Raw genomic sequence first — 19,913 nt, forward strand, 5'->3', positions numbered from 1 at the left:
CTTTTTAGTAATTGCCTGAACAATGTTATTCGCTAGTTGCTCTAGAAAAGCATTGCTTGTTTGTTGGTAAAATTTGATTATAGGCAACATTCAATAATACAGACGCGCAAGTTGGTAGTTTCAATGAGAACCGTAAACTCTTAAATTTATCCGTGAAAAGATGTAAATAATTGCGAAATTTTGGAGAAAAAAATCTTTGGTACAAGTATCATAGCTTCACCTTTTTTGGTTTTCATTCCAACCGAAGAATTACGGTCTGTTCTAAAACAACAGATTCGTTTTTTTGTCAGGATGGAAAAGATTTGTATCATCATTTCACAGAGTCAGGTTTATGTGATACAAAAAATGCAGGTTGGTTCCAGAAGGTGTTCTAACGTGCGTAGTTCTTTCTTGCTGTGAATGCTTTGTACATTTAGGTGAGAAATTTTTATTTCCGGCTCTCTTCTCTTCGTTATCCTGACAGACTCCTTATATGATAGGTCATGGGTTTTGTTCTATGTCACCGGCCCTTATAAGCAGTGTTAAGCTATTGAACAGATGAATTCGAATAAACTCAAAACCTATAATTAGTAAACTTGTTTGTGGAAGGCACCTTAAAGCTTTATCATGGCCTTTGATAAACGTTTTGATAAACAGGAAAATAAATACAAGGAAAGTCTTCTGCGATTAAAGATACTTGCTCTGGCCTTGTTCTGCCACTGGCCCTTCTAATGTTCGTTATTGCTGTTGTAGTTGTCGCACAGAGCTGCAATTCGCAGTTAATTTTGGCGGGATGCCGGCGCTTTTTGTCGTTTTTAACTGGTACCTAGATTGCATTTGTATCATAATAATAATAATAATAATAATAATAGGTATATTAGGAGTAGTGTGTTACTGCCTATCCACGACTTGCTTGTGGTGCGGCGACCTTTCTGCATCTACGCCGTGGTGAATGACATGCGGTCTCCGGGTGAAGGGGACCAGGAGGGGCATCGTCAACATCAGGGGCAAGGAAGGCGGATTATTCTGTGTAGTGCGGTTGTTTAGGCCAGATGGAATTAAGTCCAGCCATTTGGCTACCTCTACTGGTCTTTCCCACTGGTCAATTAATTGCAGGTCCGTGGTTTTCTTACAGCAATTGAAAATCTGGTTTAAGCCATGTGGTGCTACATCGCATTTGGGACAGCTCTTATCTAAATTGTTAAAGATCCTACTCAGGTAAGAGTTTAGCAGGGGACAGTATCCAGTTCTCAGTTGCGCTATTCGGGTAATGCGTGGAGCTGTTGTTCTTCTTCTGCCATCTTTGGGGGAGGTGTACATATTTGCTTGCTGTCTTTGTTCAACTGAGTATGGACCGTGTGCCGGTGGATACTTTTGATCACATTTTTGTATGCTTTACGATTTAATTGCTCCTTATTGTTTGCGTGTTGCGTCACGCGGTCCCAATATGTTTCATTTAGTGTCTGTCTCATGGGACGAAGACTGATTGAAGAGGTTGTTTCATGATCAGCACGGTGGCTCTGATAACTGCCAGTTAGGAATTGCTCTGCTAACATTTGAGTCTGAGGTTTGACAGGCAGTATTTCACCCTCATTGTGTAACTCATTGATGTCAGACACTTTTACACAGCCAGTAACTGTGCGAAGAGCAATGTTTTGTTGCGTTTTCAGATGGTTCCAGTTTGTATTGCTAATTGTGGAAGCCCAAATGGGAGCTCCGTAGTTGAGGATGCTCCGACCAATAGCTTTGTAAGTCACTGAGAGTGTCTTTTGTGCATCCCCAGTCGCTACCATCAGTCTTTTCCAGTATTTTATTGCGTTTTGTAATTTCTCTTTGGTGCTTCTTTCATATTCTCCAAAATTGAGCATGCTATCGAAAGTAACACCCAGTACTTTGAGTTTGGACTTTACTGGTATTGTTGGTTTGTTGATAGTGAGGCCTGATGTTCGTGGATATTTTCAATGGACTGAATAACTTCGAACAGCAACGCAACTTGAAACGGGAATGCACTGGAAAAGCAACTCGACTTTCACGGCGAGAAGGCGATCTAAGCAACAGCAACAGAGCAATTGCTGGACAAGGGCTGTATATTAGGCCAACCTGTTCGGGTGGCATTTCGGAACTGCAGTCACAGACCTGGAAAGCAAAAAACCGAATAACTGAAGCGTACATAACTACTTTGAACAGGACTACGACTACGCAAAATATGTACTCGCAAACTAGCGTGTTTGCAGGTATTGCAGAATTTTTGAACTCGGTAGTAACCTTGATATGCGAGATCGAATCAGGACGAGTCATCCAAATTGTTGCTTTTAATTTTGAACTTTCTTGTAATTTTTTCAGCTTTCTTCAGCGTCTAATAAAAGTTTAAAAAGCAAGATAAACCTGTAAATGTTATTAAATCAATTCTTGGAGATCCAAAATTGTTACCAACCTGTTATTGTTGCTGTGAAGAGCTCTTTATTTTGATTGCGGACATTGTTCGTCCCCAAGAACGGGATGAACAGGTTAATCAGAGGGCATTAAGAACAATTAAAGTTCTCTTTTAATAGCCGCACAGCGATAGCTGGGGCTGTTATTGGCGTTCTCTTGGTTTTTTTATTTCGTCGTTGCGATTTTTGATACGACCATATGACGTCACAATCACTTCAAATCTGCTTTTTCTTCATTCGTTCATGCATTTTCAACTGAATTGCGTGTTTGACGTCATCTTTTGCTCTTAGTGGAGGGAGTGAATGTGTGTCATTCTAAATGAAGGTTATTTGAGAGCAGCTAATAGTAGAGGCAGCAATAATTTAAACAGATTTTTAATCAAAATATAACACTCTCAGCCTTCAATGAAAAGACTTTTTTGTCTGTTTTTTTGAGACTGCAGATCTACGAAGCTATTGCGGCTATTTTCTGGCCAGCTATTTCAAGCTGCCAGCTATGTTTCCATGTTTTACAGGGTCAATTAATCTATTCGACAAAATTTTACCGATAGTTGTGAAGAAATTGTTGAAGCTTTCAGTTTATTTCTTTACGTTCCTTTCGTGTTTCCGCTTAATTTTTTATTGTTCTGAAAAAGCTGCTGTAATTCCTTTTCTTTTCGTTTTGCTGAAACATTCTTTTTTTCTTTATTTTTTTGGCAGCTTGTTCTTGATTTTGTCGAAATTCTCCTTGTTTCCATTATTTTTGTGTCTGAAATAAACTGGTATAACCGCTGTTTTTTGCTAAATTTCTTTTAATGTTGTCAATCCGATTTGGTTGATCTTTTCAATCAAATTTAATTGCTAACTTTTTTAATGATAGATTCTTGGAACTTTCCAAAAGCAGGATCACAATCTCTTGCGTAAAACTGCTGTGTAAGTCTGCTTAATTTGTCCTTTATTTTAAAAATCTTTTTCTGAAATTAATTTGTTTTCAAGAATGGACCGATCTCTTTAAAACTTTTTTAAGTGGTTCAGTCATTTCGACGTAATCAAAGAACATAATTTGGACAGTTTAGTGATCACTTACAGCCGACTTGGTTTTTTCGGTTTCTATTTTTGATATTAAAGTCAATATTAAAATCGCTACGAATAATGTGCAATAGAGTTATTTCTTCGTGAAATTTTTGAAAAGTTTCCGATATTTCATTCATAATTGTATTCGGTTTGATATTGACGAAACTCTTTTTCCCATTTTTGTGTCGGTTTTCACAGTGAAAATTTAAATATTTGTACTATTAAACTTTTATTGTTTGTTGTTCATCCATCCGTACAAATATCCCAACCCCTACTTCTTCAGAGGTTTTGCGGTCGCTTGTAGTAATCTCCTGTTAGCCCTTATGGAGAATGCTTTTTCTGTTAGAATTATCCTTGAGCCACGTTTTCGTCAGGCATATAGTCAATGGTTGACTCTTCTGTAGTTCATCAGCAATTCGAACTCGCTTTGAGATGTTTTATGTTGAACATATGCTAATGGCTGAACAAATGAAGTTTCAATCGCAACATTCATATATAGTAAATGGCATCGACATTCTCCAACACGTCATTGTTCCATTGTTGCCGGGTTTTCTGCTATCACCACATTCTAAGTTAATAGAAAAAAGGAAATCTCAATTCGCCGAAATTACTCTGATCCGAGATGTTGGTTCTCCGTGATCCCAAAACTAATATAGCAAAATATTAACTTTTAACTGACAACCTGTGTCTTCAGCTAAATAAGTGATCGCTGGAATTTCAACATAGCGTTTGCAAATATAACAACAATTAAAATGGTAGAAGGGCGTCATTATCAAAATTCAATCCAATGACATTACTTAAATTCTTTTTCTTGTCGTTTGACATTTTGGTTTCTGATCTCTTACCTGTTCCGATCGTCCGCATTTCCTGGTGACTGTGGTTTATTGGAAAAATTCAATTCAATTAGGAAAGGTAAAATATTTTTTTTCTATAAAACTTCCTAATTTTCTGGCTTCTTACCGGTTTTTATTGTCATGAATTACGGTTTCGCCATACTGTCTCAATTTAATGGAGACAGAATAAAGTGTGCCCCATCGCCAACAAATTTATTCTGTTCTTGTTTATATGCTTTTATCTATGCTGTTTATATTTTTCTAAGACGTCTACTTTTTGGTGGGTTTTCATATCAACCGTCGTTGTTCTTTTTTTCGTTGCACCAATGAAAGATACCGTAGGCGAAGTGGTCTGATTAGTTTTTTGAGCTTCTCAAGGTTTAGCTTCTGTTGTTGGTGTATATAGAATTATTTGGAGTAATTTTCAGTGAACTTGCGGTTCTGAATTTTGGTTGCAGCCGCGATAACCGACACGCGATTTTCGGATTACATCCCACCGTGCAGATATTCGGCTATCTAAACTGTAGGCCAAGTAATTTTAGGTAAAGTATAGCACAGAAGGGGTGATTCTCTACTAGGTACCAAGGGGAGGGGGAGGGAAAAGGAGGGGTGGCAATTGTTGAAAAGATCCGTTAATCGTCCTGTAAGTTTTGTTTTTCTTCATTTGTTTCGTTTCAATTTCTGCAGTAATTTTCTGACAATTGGGAGCAAAAACCAATCCAATCTTCCACTATCTTTCAATTGAAGTTTCTCCAAGAACCAAGCTTTACTTGTTTCAGGGGATCATAAGCAGACTGCGGTGGGGGGGGGGGGGGGGTGTTGGGGGTTCCGTAATTAGAAAAGATCCGTAATTATTTTTCGGTATCTTTGCATTGGTTGTTGAAGTGTAAAGATGACCCTGGCAAAGTCTTTGAGACTTTTTCTCCTATTTTCTCGGCAATTGTGCTATGGGGCTCTGGTTTATTATTATTTGATGGTTGCACATATTCTCATTCTGGGATTACAATAAATTAAGGATGTTGGTGGTAACTTTTTGAGTTTGAATTGGACCACGCTTGATCTGCTTAAAAACGATAATTGTCATATTGTAACAAATGTTCGAGACTGACAAGCAAAATATGGAAATAGCCGTCCCCGTTCCTACAAACTATACAAAATATATTCTCAATATGTACACTACGTTGAGTTCCTAATTGACCAATTAGAGATGGAGCGCCATGTTTAAACAAGATGTAGAATTTAAATTAGAATTTTCTAAACGTACTGTTCGCTAAGCCGACAAATATTTTGTAATTAAAATTAAATGACACAGAGGTGTTGGTAGGCTCACACCAATCACTAGTTTGGCCTAATTTAGCCATCATAATAGGACAAATGAATTATCTATTCTGTTTCCCCCGCATTTTTTACGACCCCCATTTGTGTTTTAGATAGCACGTTTTCATATATAAAATATCACTTGCGGCCGGGGGACGCATAAGTTCTGTGCTAAGCTTGGGGGGGGGGGGGAGATAACCAGAAAAAGAGAATAGATCCGACAACTGACAATTGCTATGATTTAATTAGGAAAGACAGAGTATGTCCCTAACAAGTCTAATGCACGTACCAGCTGATTGCATGTTCCGATAAGGTGTTTTGTAGATTTTAGTGCCTTGTTCGGCTTTGTGAACAGTAAGTTCAATGCACTGAAGTGAAAATAGTGTGAACTCTTGTCTCTATCAAAACATGCGCAGATAAAGTGAAAATGACTCATGCAGTGTTGCTCTTTTGTTCACTCACAACTCATTTTACATTTTACAACAACTCAAAACAAGTTGTTCTTTTATATATTTGGTTCAAATTAACCTCGTCTCACTTCCTGCTAAACTTTCAAATTATTAAGAGCCATTTTGATGAATAATTTATCAAATTTATTGCGAATTATTGAGCTATTACAGCGATATTTATAGAGGATTTTTGTGTGGTGATTACCACTTTGTCCATTTCATATTTGAGTTTTCCTGAGATTTTAAAGACGGATTCGCTTTACAAAATTACTGATTTTTGGGACATTCGGATCCCAAAACTAATCAGTCCTTTCAACCAGACAAGAAAGGGATCTAAACATGAAGTATATTCGTTTTGATTACCTCCACAGCCTGAGGGCTGCAGTGTTCAAGTTGTTTCTACGTAAGGCGTTATGTTGATTAAATCCGCCATTAATGGATGAAGCCCTCAATTTTGAAATTGTGCTATAGTCTCTTTATCAATTTACTTTATGGTTGTTTTCAATTTACCACGAGCAAATGCATTCTGTCACTACTATCTCATTAGAGACCCGCCTCCTAGATTGCTCATTTTAAAAGCACAGAATGTGGGTGGCTATCGATAAATTTTATAACGCATTAATGTTTGGGTGAGTTTCAACATTAGTCTCTCTCCAGGGATCTTAACCCTCGCGGAAAATAACCCCCAGCCTGATTTTAATAGGAAATAACTCCCGCGGAAATAAACCCCCGTGTTAACATTGGTGAACGCAAAGTAAGTCGGGGCAACCTAAAATGCGGGTATCCCAAAATTTTTCTGCTTACCTGGCCTCATTTCGAAATTCGGCTTGCTTGCCTATCGGCTTGCTTGACCACCACCGTTAACATTTAACTTTGGTCGTATAATTTGTTGTTGTGATAGTTTCATCCAAGGCCCACGGGCCGCTAAAGCATTTCGCAGCTTTTTTACTTATTGATAAAAGTAAACGTACAAATTGCAGTTTTGTATGGTAAACTGCCCGTTTTGAAGTGAATTTTAGGCAGCTCAAATTGGATCTTTTCCGCGAGCGACCCCAGTCCTATATAGCCGAAATTTAGGCACCCCCCAAAAATTTATTGTGCTCCCTTCTGAAAAGGTTTTCTCTTTCCATAGTATCGTTCCTGGTAAAATACATCAACAACCTTATATGTAACAAAGCTCGTAATTACTTAAAAAATGCAATAGGAACAAATTTTTGGTTGATGTTTAGGCGCTAGTGAAAGTGGCAGACGTACCAAAATATAGAAATTTTATTGCTGGCCAATCACAATTGAGAAAATGGGAATAGTGTTTTCTGATTGGCTGATTGCTCAACAAACTGTCCATGTTTTAAAATAGGATATGAATGCTAGCGTAAAATTGCGCAGAAGTCGCGATAAGCCGACAGAGAAAAATCATATTTCTTGGAGGAAACTGATCTCATGTTCGGTTGTGATAGATTCATATCAAGTCCCACGGGCCGCTGAGGCATGGCCATGGCCCGCGAGGCATGGCCAGATGCGGTAAAAATTATAATCTATAATTGGGTTATGTCCAATCTAGGCCTATTGAACGCATAAAGGTACAGTGTCTTAAATTTCTCAACCAATCAGATTCGTTGAAAATTCTACATTTTGGTACGTCTATTTGTTAAGACGTCTCCGATCTTTAGACTATATGCAGTGACTTATTACTGTACACATATTATTTTCAAACCTCCGCTCTAGTAGTATTTTCTAAATGCCTATTCGCACGTTTGCATGGTAATAACTGAAATGCATACATAATGTTTAAACAGATACAAAAGGGGGTGCCTAATTTACTGGAGGGATACAAAAAGAGGTGCCTAATTTACTGGGGGGGGGGGCGCTAGCGGAAAAGATTCCCCAAATTTTGCTTTTTCTTATATCAATCAACACAATCTTCAGAAGTTTAATAGATCTATTTTTCCATAAACTGACAAGCTTAGTCAATTTACATCCCCAAATATTTACTTTTCGGTCCATAGAGATCCCTCATTTTAGTCATAATAAATTGCCGGTACCGGTAGACGAATGGATGAATTTTGGTTTCCGATTGTCAAAAAAATAGTTTCATAAAGCTATTCCTGTGAAAGAAAAGCGGAAAAATATTAAAAACACGTGTTGTTAACTGTCTGCTTGCATTATAATTTAAGTTGAATTACTGTACATGTCCTAATTTCAAAACTTGCTACATAATTAAATTGTAAATGCCGTTTGTACATAATTGTACATGTAAGTGTATGAAATGCAGCCAATATTCTATAACATGTATAAGTGGGGGTGCAAATGGACGTTCAAAATTCAAAACATTGTTTGAAAATATGGAGACATGAGCAAGTTCAACAGACTTCATGTGCGACAAAAAATACAGCTGCTTAAAGAAAATTGGCTCATATCCCGATTTCTTTTAAAAGCTTGTCAGTTTGTCCAAAAACAGATTAAATTAGAAATTCAATTTCTGATGATTCTGCGTCGATTGATATTAAAATCGAAAACTTTCAAATATGTTGACTAATATTGGCTTCTCAAAAAAGAAATTTTACATGTAAATTTGCAATTTGAGCGTTTACTTTTTTCGACCAGTGTTAACTCTATCCACGCCAAAAGTTTTGAAGTAACCCAAAAACTAGTGCTATTCTTCCGCAAAGAATTTTTTGCCAATATCCACGCTAGAATTTCTAGTAGTAACACAAAACTAGTGTCATTCTTCCGCAAAAATTGGGAGGCACGAGCTAGCTTAACGGGCGCGGCCACGGATCCACCTTCGTTACGCTATTTCGTTACTGTTTAACAAAGTAAAACGCACAAAATGCAGTTTTGCATAGTAAACTGCCTGTTTTGGAAGCCAATTTAAGGCAGTTTCTCTAGGTTTTTATAACAATTGAATCATAATGATCAGAAATTTAATTGATATAATTCTGCATAATCAGAAAAGCTTCCTTACAGAGGAAATTCAGATAGAAGTTTGCAAGTTTTTCACAAGTAGCAGTATTTTGAGTCACAGGTTGTGAAATCTGTTTAACTTGCTCAAATTGTTGAATGCACAATGCAAAGTCTTGCTTCTTAAAATTAGGGAAGCATGAACAAGCAATCAGAGCAAGGGAAATATTCGGCTTTAAATCTCATTTTATGGCATTCTGCTCTGCGCCTGCTCGGCTCTCCCGGCGTCTTCCCGAATATTGCCAGCAGTTTTAAATACTAGTGAAATTTTAATTTCATTTACTGTATAACCGCCGAGAAATTCTCTTTTTGACTAAATCATTGGGTGAATTTTGTTATTGATAAAGTAAGGTCCTTAGATGTATGATTTTTACAAACCCCTCTGCTAATATAGAAAACGCCAGTTAATTAAAATTGATTTTGTTTAGCCTGCAAAAACTTTTTTTCTGTAGTTTTCTTTTGCATCCAATTAGATGCGATTTGCAAAACATTGCTACGCTATTTAGCGCGAATGGTGCCTTCAATATAAGCCGAAATGGAAATTAGCCGAATGGAATGTTAGAGGAAAAGGAGACATTAAACAATCATCTTTGAGAACCCACAAATTTTGTCTTTGCCAATATAGCACCATCCCAGTTTAGTGGTCAGATAATTTATAGTCCCCCAATCGTGGTAAATATACCATAACTGGGGGTATAATTTCATGAGGGGGGCTACAATAGGAAACTCCAAATTTTTTTGAGAGGATAACATATTCGGTCGTTATAATTTGTTTGGTTTTGATAGATTGATATCAAGTACCATAGGCTGCTGAGGTATGGCCTTACTAGACATTAGATGGACATTGGGACATTAGATGGAAAGGACAATTGATTGAAAACAGAAAAGTTGAGACAACAGATCTAAAATTCTCTTTTCTCATTGGCTGAAATGTTCTGGCTATAATTCTATTTGAGTCGTTGTTATTCTCGTTAAAAATAAGTGTCATTCATGCTCAATAAGTGACAAAATATTGGGGGACTGCATAATAGATCGAAAGAACAATAGGTCGGAAACAGAAAAATAGGGAAGATGGAAAATTAAACTTTTCTCATTGGCCGAAATTAAGATTCATCTGCACGCTGGCGTAAATTTGCCACATCCGTCCATGCCTCACATGATATTAGCGGCCCGTGGGACTTGGTATGAATCCTATAAAACCAAACAAATATCACGGTAGAACATAAAATTTGCAGTATAACGAATAAGTGCCCAAATCTGCCAATTTGGCCAACACAACTTGAGATTTTTTTTCGATCTATTGTCCGAATTCCTCAATTCTCATCAATCAATTATCTCAGCAATTAATTCTAATTTCCTTTTTTTTACATTTTCGGCTAATTTTCACGTCGGATAATCCGGACACTAGCGAGAATCGTTAACAAAATTGATCAATATTTTCGTGCTAGGACAATAGATCGAAGGGCAACATATCGAAAGCAAAATTTGGGACAACAGATGAAAAAGTGAATTATTGAAATTTATTTGCCGATGAGTTTTGAGCGCTTAACGTATAATACAGCGCATAACCTATTCGGTCACAATATTTTCGATTGTGATAGATTCATATCAAGTCCCACGAGCCGCTAAGGCATAGTCATGGCTTGTGAGGCAGTGACGGATGCGGTAAATTTTGCCAGCTCGCAAATGACGTATATTTTCGGCCAATGAGAACAGATTAATTTTCGATCTATTTTCCCAATTTTCCTGTTTTCGATCTATTGTGCTTTCGATCTGTTTTTCGGTCACTCAATATCTCGTCGCTTTTATTGAACATGAATGATACTGATTTTTAACGCGAATAACTATTACTCAAATAGAGTTATAGCCACATCCTTTTGTCACCCCGAGCTTTAATAAGTCAAAATATCTCAGACAGTTATTTGCCTAGTTATGTGAAATAATACTTCCTAAGTTTTAAAGAAATTGTTTTTCATAAAAACGTTCAAGCAAATGTTCCGTATGCTTTCAATTAACATAGTCCACTCAAATTGGGCTCGATCCTTGTCTCAGTAATATGAAAAAATGACTACGGGTGCAATAGATAAGTGGAGATTTAAGTTCAGCATTAATAATATAATTTGACATGCATATCATATACATTCATATAAATTGTGACATCGGCAATTGAGCCACGTTCTTATACGGCACTATGGGAACAGCTGATGAATAATTAAATTAGTAATCATTATTAACAACATACATAACATTTTATGTTATACATTCTTCTACACATTCTTCTACATACATTTCTTGTACTTGTACGTAAACATCACATTTAATACAGTGGTTCCACGTCAGCCACAATCAGAGGTCCCAGGTTCAATCACCACCACTAACAAGTTTTAGCAGGGTGAATTTAAGAATTATCATGATCGAGTTGAACAGATTTCACGTAGAACAACTTACAGCTCTAACGGAAAACTGGCAAACTTGTATCTGGATTTTCTCCATAGGTACCTTCAACCCTTTAGAATGTAGAACAATTGAAGTTCTATGGATTTTGGTTTATTCATCGAAAAAGGGAGTTCGGAATGTTAACTGGAAATGCCCCTCAAAAACACTAATTCTGCTATTTGAACGTTTTAATTTGTTAACGAGTGTAGTCAAGTGGGGCTTTATCTTCCTCCTTGAGGTGTTTTCCTTTGTGGTTCTCTCGTATCCATTATTGGTGGGTTTTTTCCGGTTGTTTTTCCCGAAAATGCTCTCCAGATTGCTCTATAAAAAACTAAGATAAATTGTCTTTGTATGGGCAACACTTGCCTAATAAAACTCCAATTTCTTAAACTCACTTGTACAACCAACGGTGCGTGAATTCATGGCTGTGGGCAAAATATGTGAAGCGATTACAATTGGCATGCATTTGTTTTACTCAAGTTTACACAATTTTACACAATTTCTTCCAGTTGGGTTCTGGGAAGCCAATACTTCCATTGGCTTCCCAGAACCCAACTGGAAGAAATTGTGGCAATGGTTTTAATTGTTTTAATGTTTGCGTCACCTACAATACTTAGTCCTGACTAGCAATGAACAGTTTTGTTCATAGAAATGCTAAGTTAACGCATGCAAAACCACGCAAACATAAATTATGCACAGACTGCTGCTTTCGGCACTCGTAATCAATTTCATTCGGCATCTTATGTTAAAATTACTAAAAATAAATATTTAGCCGACTATATAATTAAATGACACGTGGGACTTAATATGAAACTATCACAACCGAACATGAGATTATATTGTCCATCACTTGAGTATGTTGAAACATCCTTGTAATTTTGAAGAGTATAAAGATTGGTCTGGCAATGAGTCTGATAGCGAGGTCTTCAAATGATTATTAGTTGCTCTCAAATAAAGTTGCTCTCATTAATTGCTCTCAAACAATCAGGAATTATATTAGTCGTCATCTTTTTACGATTCGAAGAGGATTATTGGTATTCTACGGGTTGTTACGACTCGGAGAGGCGTATTGGTATTGTACAGGGTTTTTACGACAAAATGTAGTTTTGCATAGTAACTTGCCTGTTTTGGAAGCCAATTTAACGCAGTCTCTAGGTTTTTATTTTAATCGAATCATAATGATCAGAAATTTGAATGATATAATTCTGGATAATCAGACAAGCTTCCTTACAGATGAATTTCAGAAGTTAGCTAGAACCTTCATTGACTTCTCAGGTGACTTTTTCACGCTTTCGTGTTTCATTTTTGAGTGATCTCTATTGCTATCACTCCGAAGAAAATCTTGTTGCTACTATAAAGTCCGTTGCAGAATATCAACAACCAACGGCCTGATAGCCGAGTGGTCAGTGCATATAGTTATGGATCGGGAGGTCAGTGATTCGAATCTCGGCGGAGTCAAATGTTTTTCCACCCGCTTGTCGTTCAAGAGCAACTCTTCCGACATTAGTCGGTTTGTTTGATTGGAGAGATATTTTTCAAGCAGAATTTTGATAGCCGGATTTTCATAAAATGAATGACGCATTTCTGCTTTTTCAATTTTTTTTTGCTTATTTAAGTGTTTTCCAGTGGGTTTGGTTGTAGTTTGGCAGCTGAATGAATGAAGCTTGTTAACGTCAGTTAATGAAACTGCAACTTTTAACAAAAAAGAACAGATTTTTAGATTTGGTTCTTTATTTTTGTTTGCTCGGTTTTTCTTTGATGTATCGTTTGTTCTTTTTTGTCTATCTTGTAGCCATTTGCTAAACGTAAACTAACTACATCCGGCAATGTGTTTTAGGCAAAGGTTTTGGAAAAGTAACTTAAAAGTTTACGAGAAAATGATCATGATTTGATTCTCAAATCTTGATTGTTTCCTCAGTTTGTCTCATTTTGAACGCTATTTGGAGATAAATTGTTTCTAATTTGGATAGTCGTTAGCTGGGGCATAAATTGAGTTTCACTTCGAGTTGATTGCGGAGTCTTCTCGCTATGTTTTTTCAGCTGAAGCAAGTTAGTTCAAGACTTGTGCTTTCGAATATTGGTTTATGTCTTAGAACGCTGACTTTCGTTTTCGAACTTTAACCATAGCTTAGCTACTTATGCAAAGTAATCGGAAGCTTAGGGTATTTTTCAGGGTCGAAATAATTTTTAAAGTTTCCTTCCCATAACCGTCCATCTTCCCTATTCAATTTACGGACAAACCCCCTCGCCACCAACTTACCCCCACACCTACCTAGCACCGCCTCCGACCTACGCCACTCTACCCCCTTCCACCTTGCCGCGGACACGTTTCCCCATTTAATATGCCCTCGTCCCTCCATCACCCCAGCACCTCATTCGACGCAGAACCAGAAGCTTCGGCCCCTACCCGGGCTCACCCCAACCTCTCCACTACTCCCCCTAATACTCACTCCCTATCCTCAATTCAACTAAAGCTAGACTCCTATCTTGTGCAGCTAGCTGCTGATGAAGCCAACTGCTTGCCAGTTGTTTTACCATTTCGCACTGTGAGTCGGTTATTTTTTAATAGCCGCGAAGCTGTAGCGGCTTTTATTGGTGACGTCGTGGTTTTTACGACTCGAAGAGGAGTATTGACATTCTACAGGTTTTTACGACTCGAAGAGTATTGAGATTTACAGGTTTTTTTTAAAGCAGAAAGCAAGTTTGTTCATGACTTAAGTTTTGACTTCTTTCTGTTCCTGTATTTACCTCCGTTTTTGATTGTTGACTTTTTGTTTTCGAACCTTGGGCTTCGTTTGTAATGTATAGTAATTAGGAACTGCTGGTGATGTTCAAGTTGAAGAGGTCATTTTGAGATTTTTTGTTCCTAAATAAGTCCCCCTAATTATCTAAACTACACCGCAAACCCCCCCACCACCTATCTACCCCCCCCCCCGCCCAAACACCTACCTACCGAGCCACCCCTCCTAGCTCCCTCCGCACCTAAAAAATTGTCTATTTTTAAAACACTGGTTTGTTGGGCTACTTTTGTTTTATTTCGCTTGTCTATTTTGATGTTCTGATTTTGGTAAGGTTAGGTTAGAGATTATAATGCACGACGATTCGAGTCGTTTCCGGTATTCTACCGGCTATGCTTTTTTTAGCAGTAAGCAAGTTTGTTCATGACTTGTGCTTTCGAATTTTGGTTTCTGTCTTAGAACGCTTACTTTCGTTTTCGAACTTTAACCATAGCTTAGTTACTTATGCATAGTAATCGGAAGCCTAGGGTATTTTTCAGGGTCGAATTAATTTTGAAGGTTTCCTTCCCATAACCGTCCATCATCCCTATTCAATTTACGGACAAACCCCCTCGCCACCAACTTACCCCCACACCTACCTAACACCGCCTCCGACCTACGCCACTCTACCCCCTCCCACCTTGCCGCGGACACGTTTCCCCATTTAATATGCCCTCGTCCCTCCATCACCCCAGCAGCTCATTCGACGCAGAACCCGGAGCTCCGGCCCCTACCCAGGCTCACCCCAACCTCTCCACTACTCCCCCTAATACTCACTCCATATCCTCAATTAAACTAAAGCTAGACTCCTATCTTGTGCAGCTAGCTGATGAAGCCAACTGCTTGCCAGTTGTTTTACCATTTCGCACTGTGAGTCGGTTATTTTTTAATAGCCGCTAAGCTATAGCGGCTTTTATTGGTGACGTCGTGATTTTTGCGACTCGAAGAGGAGTATTGACATTCTACAGGTTTTTACGACTCGAAGAGTATTGAGATTTACAGGTTTTTTTTAGCAGAAAGCAAGTTTGTTCATGACTTAAGTTTTGACTTCTTTTTGTTCCTGCATTTACCTCCGTTTTTGATTGTTGACTTTTGTTTTCGAACCTTGGGCTTCGTTTGTAATGTATAGTAATTAGGAACTGCTGGTGATGTTCAAGTTGAAGAGGTTATTTTGAGATTTTTTGTTCCTATATAAGTCCCCCTAATTATCTAAACTACACCGCAAACCCCCCCCCCCCCACCACCTATCTACCCCCCCCCCAAACACCTACCTACCCACCCACCCCTCCTAGCTCCCTCCGCACCTAAAAATTGTCTATTTTTAAAACACTGGTTTGTTGGGCTACTTTTGTTTTTTTTCTCTGGTCTATTTTGATGTTCTGATTTTGGTAAGGTTAGGTTAGAGATTATAATGCACGACGATTCGTGTCGTTTCCGGTATTCTGCCGGCTATGCTTTATTTAGCAGTAAGCAAGTTTGTTCATGATTTGAATGTTGACTTTTTCTGTTCGAGCATTTACCTCCGTTTTTGATTGTTGACTTCTGTTCGAACATTGGACTTTAACAGTAGCTTCGTTTGTAATGTATAGTAATTAGGAATTGCTGTTATTGTTCAAGGGGAAGAGGTCGTGTTGCGATTTTTTGTTCCTATATAAGTAACCCCTAATTTTCTAAACTACACCGCAAACCCCCCCCCCGCCGCCCCAACTTAACCCCCCACCCCACCTACCCCCCAAACTACCCCCTCCCTTCACCTAACTACCCATGACTCACCCCCCCAACTACCACAGCACTACCCACCTGCCCAACCTATCAACCTATCTACCCATTCACCCGGACCTAAAAAATTGTCGGCATTTTTAAAACACTTTAATTTGGTGTGTTGGGCTACTTTTGTTTTTTTTTGTCTATTTTGATGTTCTGATTTCGGTAAGGTTAGGTTAGAGATTATAATGCGCGACGATTCGAGTCGTTTCCGGTATTCTGCCGGCTATGTTTTTATTTCGTCGTCTCCATCGATGATTCTTAAATGGAGACGACGAATTAAAATGGTGTTTGAATGATCGATAAATGGTGTTCGAACAAAAGTTAGCTTTCTCGTTAGTGACTTTTTGTCCACTTGCGGCAATTTCACTTTGATTTTTACTGTTTTTTGGATTTTTGTTCGGATTTTTTTTCAATTATTTTTCTCAATCCTTTCATAGTTCATTCTAAGCCTAGTTTTTTTAGTATCAGATTGACATATCGCTAGTGGATTTTTTTCTCGCTAGCGGCATATTGACATTGATTTTGTTTTTTGATCTGATTTCTTTAGAAATGGTTTTCCCATTTCACTCATAGTCCGTTCTACGTCAATGGATTCTTTGAATTGTACGTCAGGACTTGTCCTGCTTAGTTTTTAATTCGTCGTCTACATCGAAGATTCTTACGACCTGACGTCTTGGAATTGACTTTCTCATTGAGTTCTGCTGCTTTGCAGTTAAAATTTGTGTGTGTGACCTCACCCTAAAAATGACTACTGAACTCACTCATGGAACATAAATTTTTTTGAGCATTTGCTATTTAAAGGTTAATGGTTTGCTTCTAAGTAGTACCAAACTTATATGCCCTAATTCTTGAGAATTAGCCTTGAGTTTTTGATTTCGAATTTCAATTTTTGAAAAAAGTTCTTTACGGCTTTTCCTTATAGGCCGTATTTGTCATAAAATTGACAGTCAGAATCTAACCCAAAAGGTCTAGTAGTCTAATGAAGGACTGGTGGCCGATCTGTCTATCTTATTTCTTTAGTTGTTTCAATTCATGGAAGGCCACAAGCATCTATCGGGGCTATTTTCCGGCAATCTGTCGGCTATGTTTACGATTTTATCTTGCTTGATTTTTTTGTCTGCCGGTTTTAACTTACCGGAAACAGGATAAACTGGTAAAGCACGGAGGGCATTAAATAGCGCAGCAGCTTTTATAGCTCTGCTTGTAGTCGAATTGTACTGTTAATCGAGGCTACTGTGAATACAAAATCATAGGGTAAAGGCAATTTTTTGAGGTTTGGACCCCCCCCCCCCCCCCCACCTCCGGCCACGTACAACTTACGCTGAACCGCATCTATCCACCCCTACTGGTAGCGTCTCTTGAACCCAAGTTGACTAAAACCAGAGCTAACCGCTCGTGGCTTGTCTGAGCGCATTTCCCGACGCTAGCCGGTTTGTTTTGATTGTTTTTGATGAAGATATCGGTGATTGCAGTAAATTCAGGATCTTGGTGCAACTTTTCGTTTTGGAATGTTTGACTGTCGACCTGATAATATTTGTTCTGGGTAAAAACAATACAAAGCTTTGCTATTGCTTTTGTTATAAATGGTGTTGTACCTAAATGGAAATTGAACCCAAAGAAGACCGAGTATATGATGCTGCACAAAAACAAAAACATCGTTTGAATGTACCTCGAATATGCAAGGTTTCAAATAGCTTGGTTCGAGTGTGATTGCAGTCTCAAATTTAGCCACCAGATCTGTCTTCAAATTCCTATTAATACAAGCTGAATCACGCTTTTTGAATCGAGAAATTTGTGCGCAGTTATATTGCGAAGTGTACACTGGAACTCTTGTAGTTATGGCTTTTAATTGCTCTTGAACGAAGTTCATAGTAATTATTGTAAACGTGTTGGTCTTTTTTATGCAAATGAGAAGTCAAATTAGAATGTGATCATAGTCACCCTGGAGTAGTAAAGAGAGTGAAACATCGATCATGTTTGAAGCGTCTTTTTTTCGAACTAACTTTAAAAGGCAGTGGGAAATTGGTGCTTGAGCAAATATCCGGTTCTCGAAACATTTTTTACGTGCAGCAATTTGACTTCTGTTTAATAGCGCACTCAGTTTCTCCGCCGGCTTTTATAGCGCTCCTTTTTACAATTCGAAGAATTTGAATTGTATGAGGGGGCTGACTTTTAAGATCTGTTCCCATATTTTCATGATTTTTTTAGTCAAATTGAAGTGATGAGTTTGTCACGCCGAAACGGGAAGTGAAGCGGAAAAGCTAGTGGTTTTTCCAGCGTGTTATTTTTTCATTAGAATCTTCAAGTAGAGTGATAAAACTGTTTCGACGAAAATTTGTTTCTCATTTGTGTTTTTTTATTCAGATGCGGGAATTTGACAGAATTAATGCTTTTTCGATTTCGTCGGAGTTTTTTCTAAATAGTTTTTCCATTGCATTCATGATCCATTCTAGGTCTAGTGGGGAGGGGAACTTTAAACTTTAAAGAATGATAGATTTTTCGGGTTTAAATGTTCTGTGAATGTTCGATTGACTTTAAGCGTCCCTTAAACCCAAGTTGACTAAAACCAGGTAGCGTCCCTTAAACCCAAGTTGACTAAAACCAGAGCTAACCGCTCGTGGCTTGTCTGGACGCATTTCCCGACGCTAGCCGGTTTGTTTTGATTGTTTTTGATGAAGATATCGGTGATTGCAGTAAATTCAGGATCTTGGTGCAACTTTTCGTTTTGGAATGTTTGACTGTCGACCTGATAATATTTGTTCTGGGTAAAAACAATACAAAGCTATGCTATTGCTTTTGTTATAAATGGTGTTGTACCTAAATGGAAATTGAACCCAAAGAAGACCGAGTATATGATGCTGCACAAAAACAAAAACATCGTTTGAATGTACCTCGAATATGCAAGGTTTCAAATAGCTTGGTTCGAGTGTGATTGCAGTCTCAAATTTAGCCACCAGATCTGTCTTCAAATTCCTATTAATACAAGCTGAATCACGCTTTTTGAATCGAGAAATTTGTGCGCAGTTATATTGCGAAGTGTACACTGGATCTCTTGTAGTTATGGCTTTTAATTGCTCTTGAACGAAGTTCATAGTAATTATTGTAAACGTGTTGGTCTTTTTTATGCAAATGAGAAGTCAAATTAGAATGTGATCATAGTCACCCTGGAGTAGTAAAGAGAGTGAAACATCGATCATGTTTGAAGCGTCTTTTTTTCGAACTAACTTTAAAAGGCAGTGGGAAATTGGTGCTTGAGCAAATATCCGGTTCTCGAAACATTTTTTACGTGCAGCAATTTGACTTCTGTTTAATAGCGCACTCAGTTTCTCCGCCGGCTTTTATAGCGCTCCTTTTTACAATTCGAAGAATTTGAATTGTATGAGGGGGCTGACTTTTAAGATCTGTTCCCATATTTTCATGATTTTTTTAGTCAAATTGAAGTGATGAGTTTGTCACGCCGAAACGGGAAGTGAAGCGGAAAAGCTAGTGGTTTTTCCAGCGTGTTATTTTTTCATTAGAATCTTCAAGTAGAGTGATAAAACTGTTTCGACGAAAATTTGTTTCTCATTTGTGTTTTTTTATTCAGATGCGGGAATTTGACAGAATTAATGCTTTTTCGATTTCGTCGGAGTTTTTTCTAAATAGTTTTTCCATTGCATTCATGATCCATTCCAGGTCTAGTGGGGAGGGGAACTTTAAAATTTAAAGAATGTTGGTTTTTTCGGGTTTTAATGTTTTGTGAATGTTTGATTGACTTTAACAATTTTTCGTTTAACTATTAATAGCTGCACAGCGATAGCTGGGGCTTTTATAGGCCTTCTCTTGGTTTTTTTATTTCGTCGTCGCGATTTTTGTTCCGACCATATGACGTCACAATCACTTCAAATCTGCTTTTTGATGATTCGTTCA

The 19,913-nt window shown here is 37.9% G+C and overlaps 1 protein-coding gene across 1 annotated transcript in view; it reads left to right on the forward strand.

The window, feature by feature from the left end:
• The first annotated feature begins 6,669 nt into the window (after positions 1-6,669).
• LOC142358591 (piwi-like protein 1) overlaps positions 6,670-19,913 on the forward strand; it is a 72,930-nt gene continuing 59,686 nt past the window's right edge. The window contains exon 1 of the mRNA XM_075410018.1: positions 6,670-6,692. Within this exon, the coding sequence (XP_075266133.1) occupies positions 6,685-6,692 (8 nt within the window). The 5' untranslated portion in view covers positions 6,670-6,684. The remainder of the gene's footprint in view (positions 6,693-19,913) is intronic.

Source organism: Convolutriloba macropyga, chromosome 2 (genome assembly GCF_964194025.1).
Source record: "Convolutriloba macropyga chromosome 2, txConMacr16.3, whole genome shotgun sequence".
In the NCBI taxonomy this organism is placed as follows: Eukaryota; Metazoa; Xenacoelomorpha; order Acoela; family Convolutidae; genus Convolutriloba; species Convolutriloba macropyga.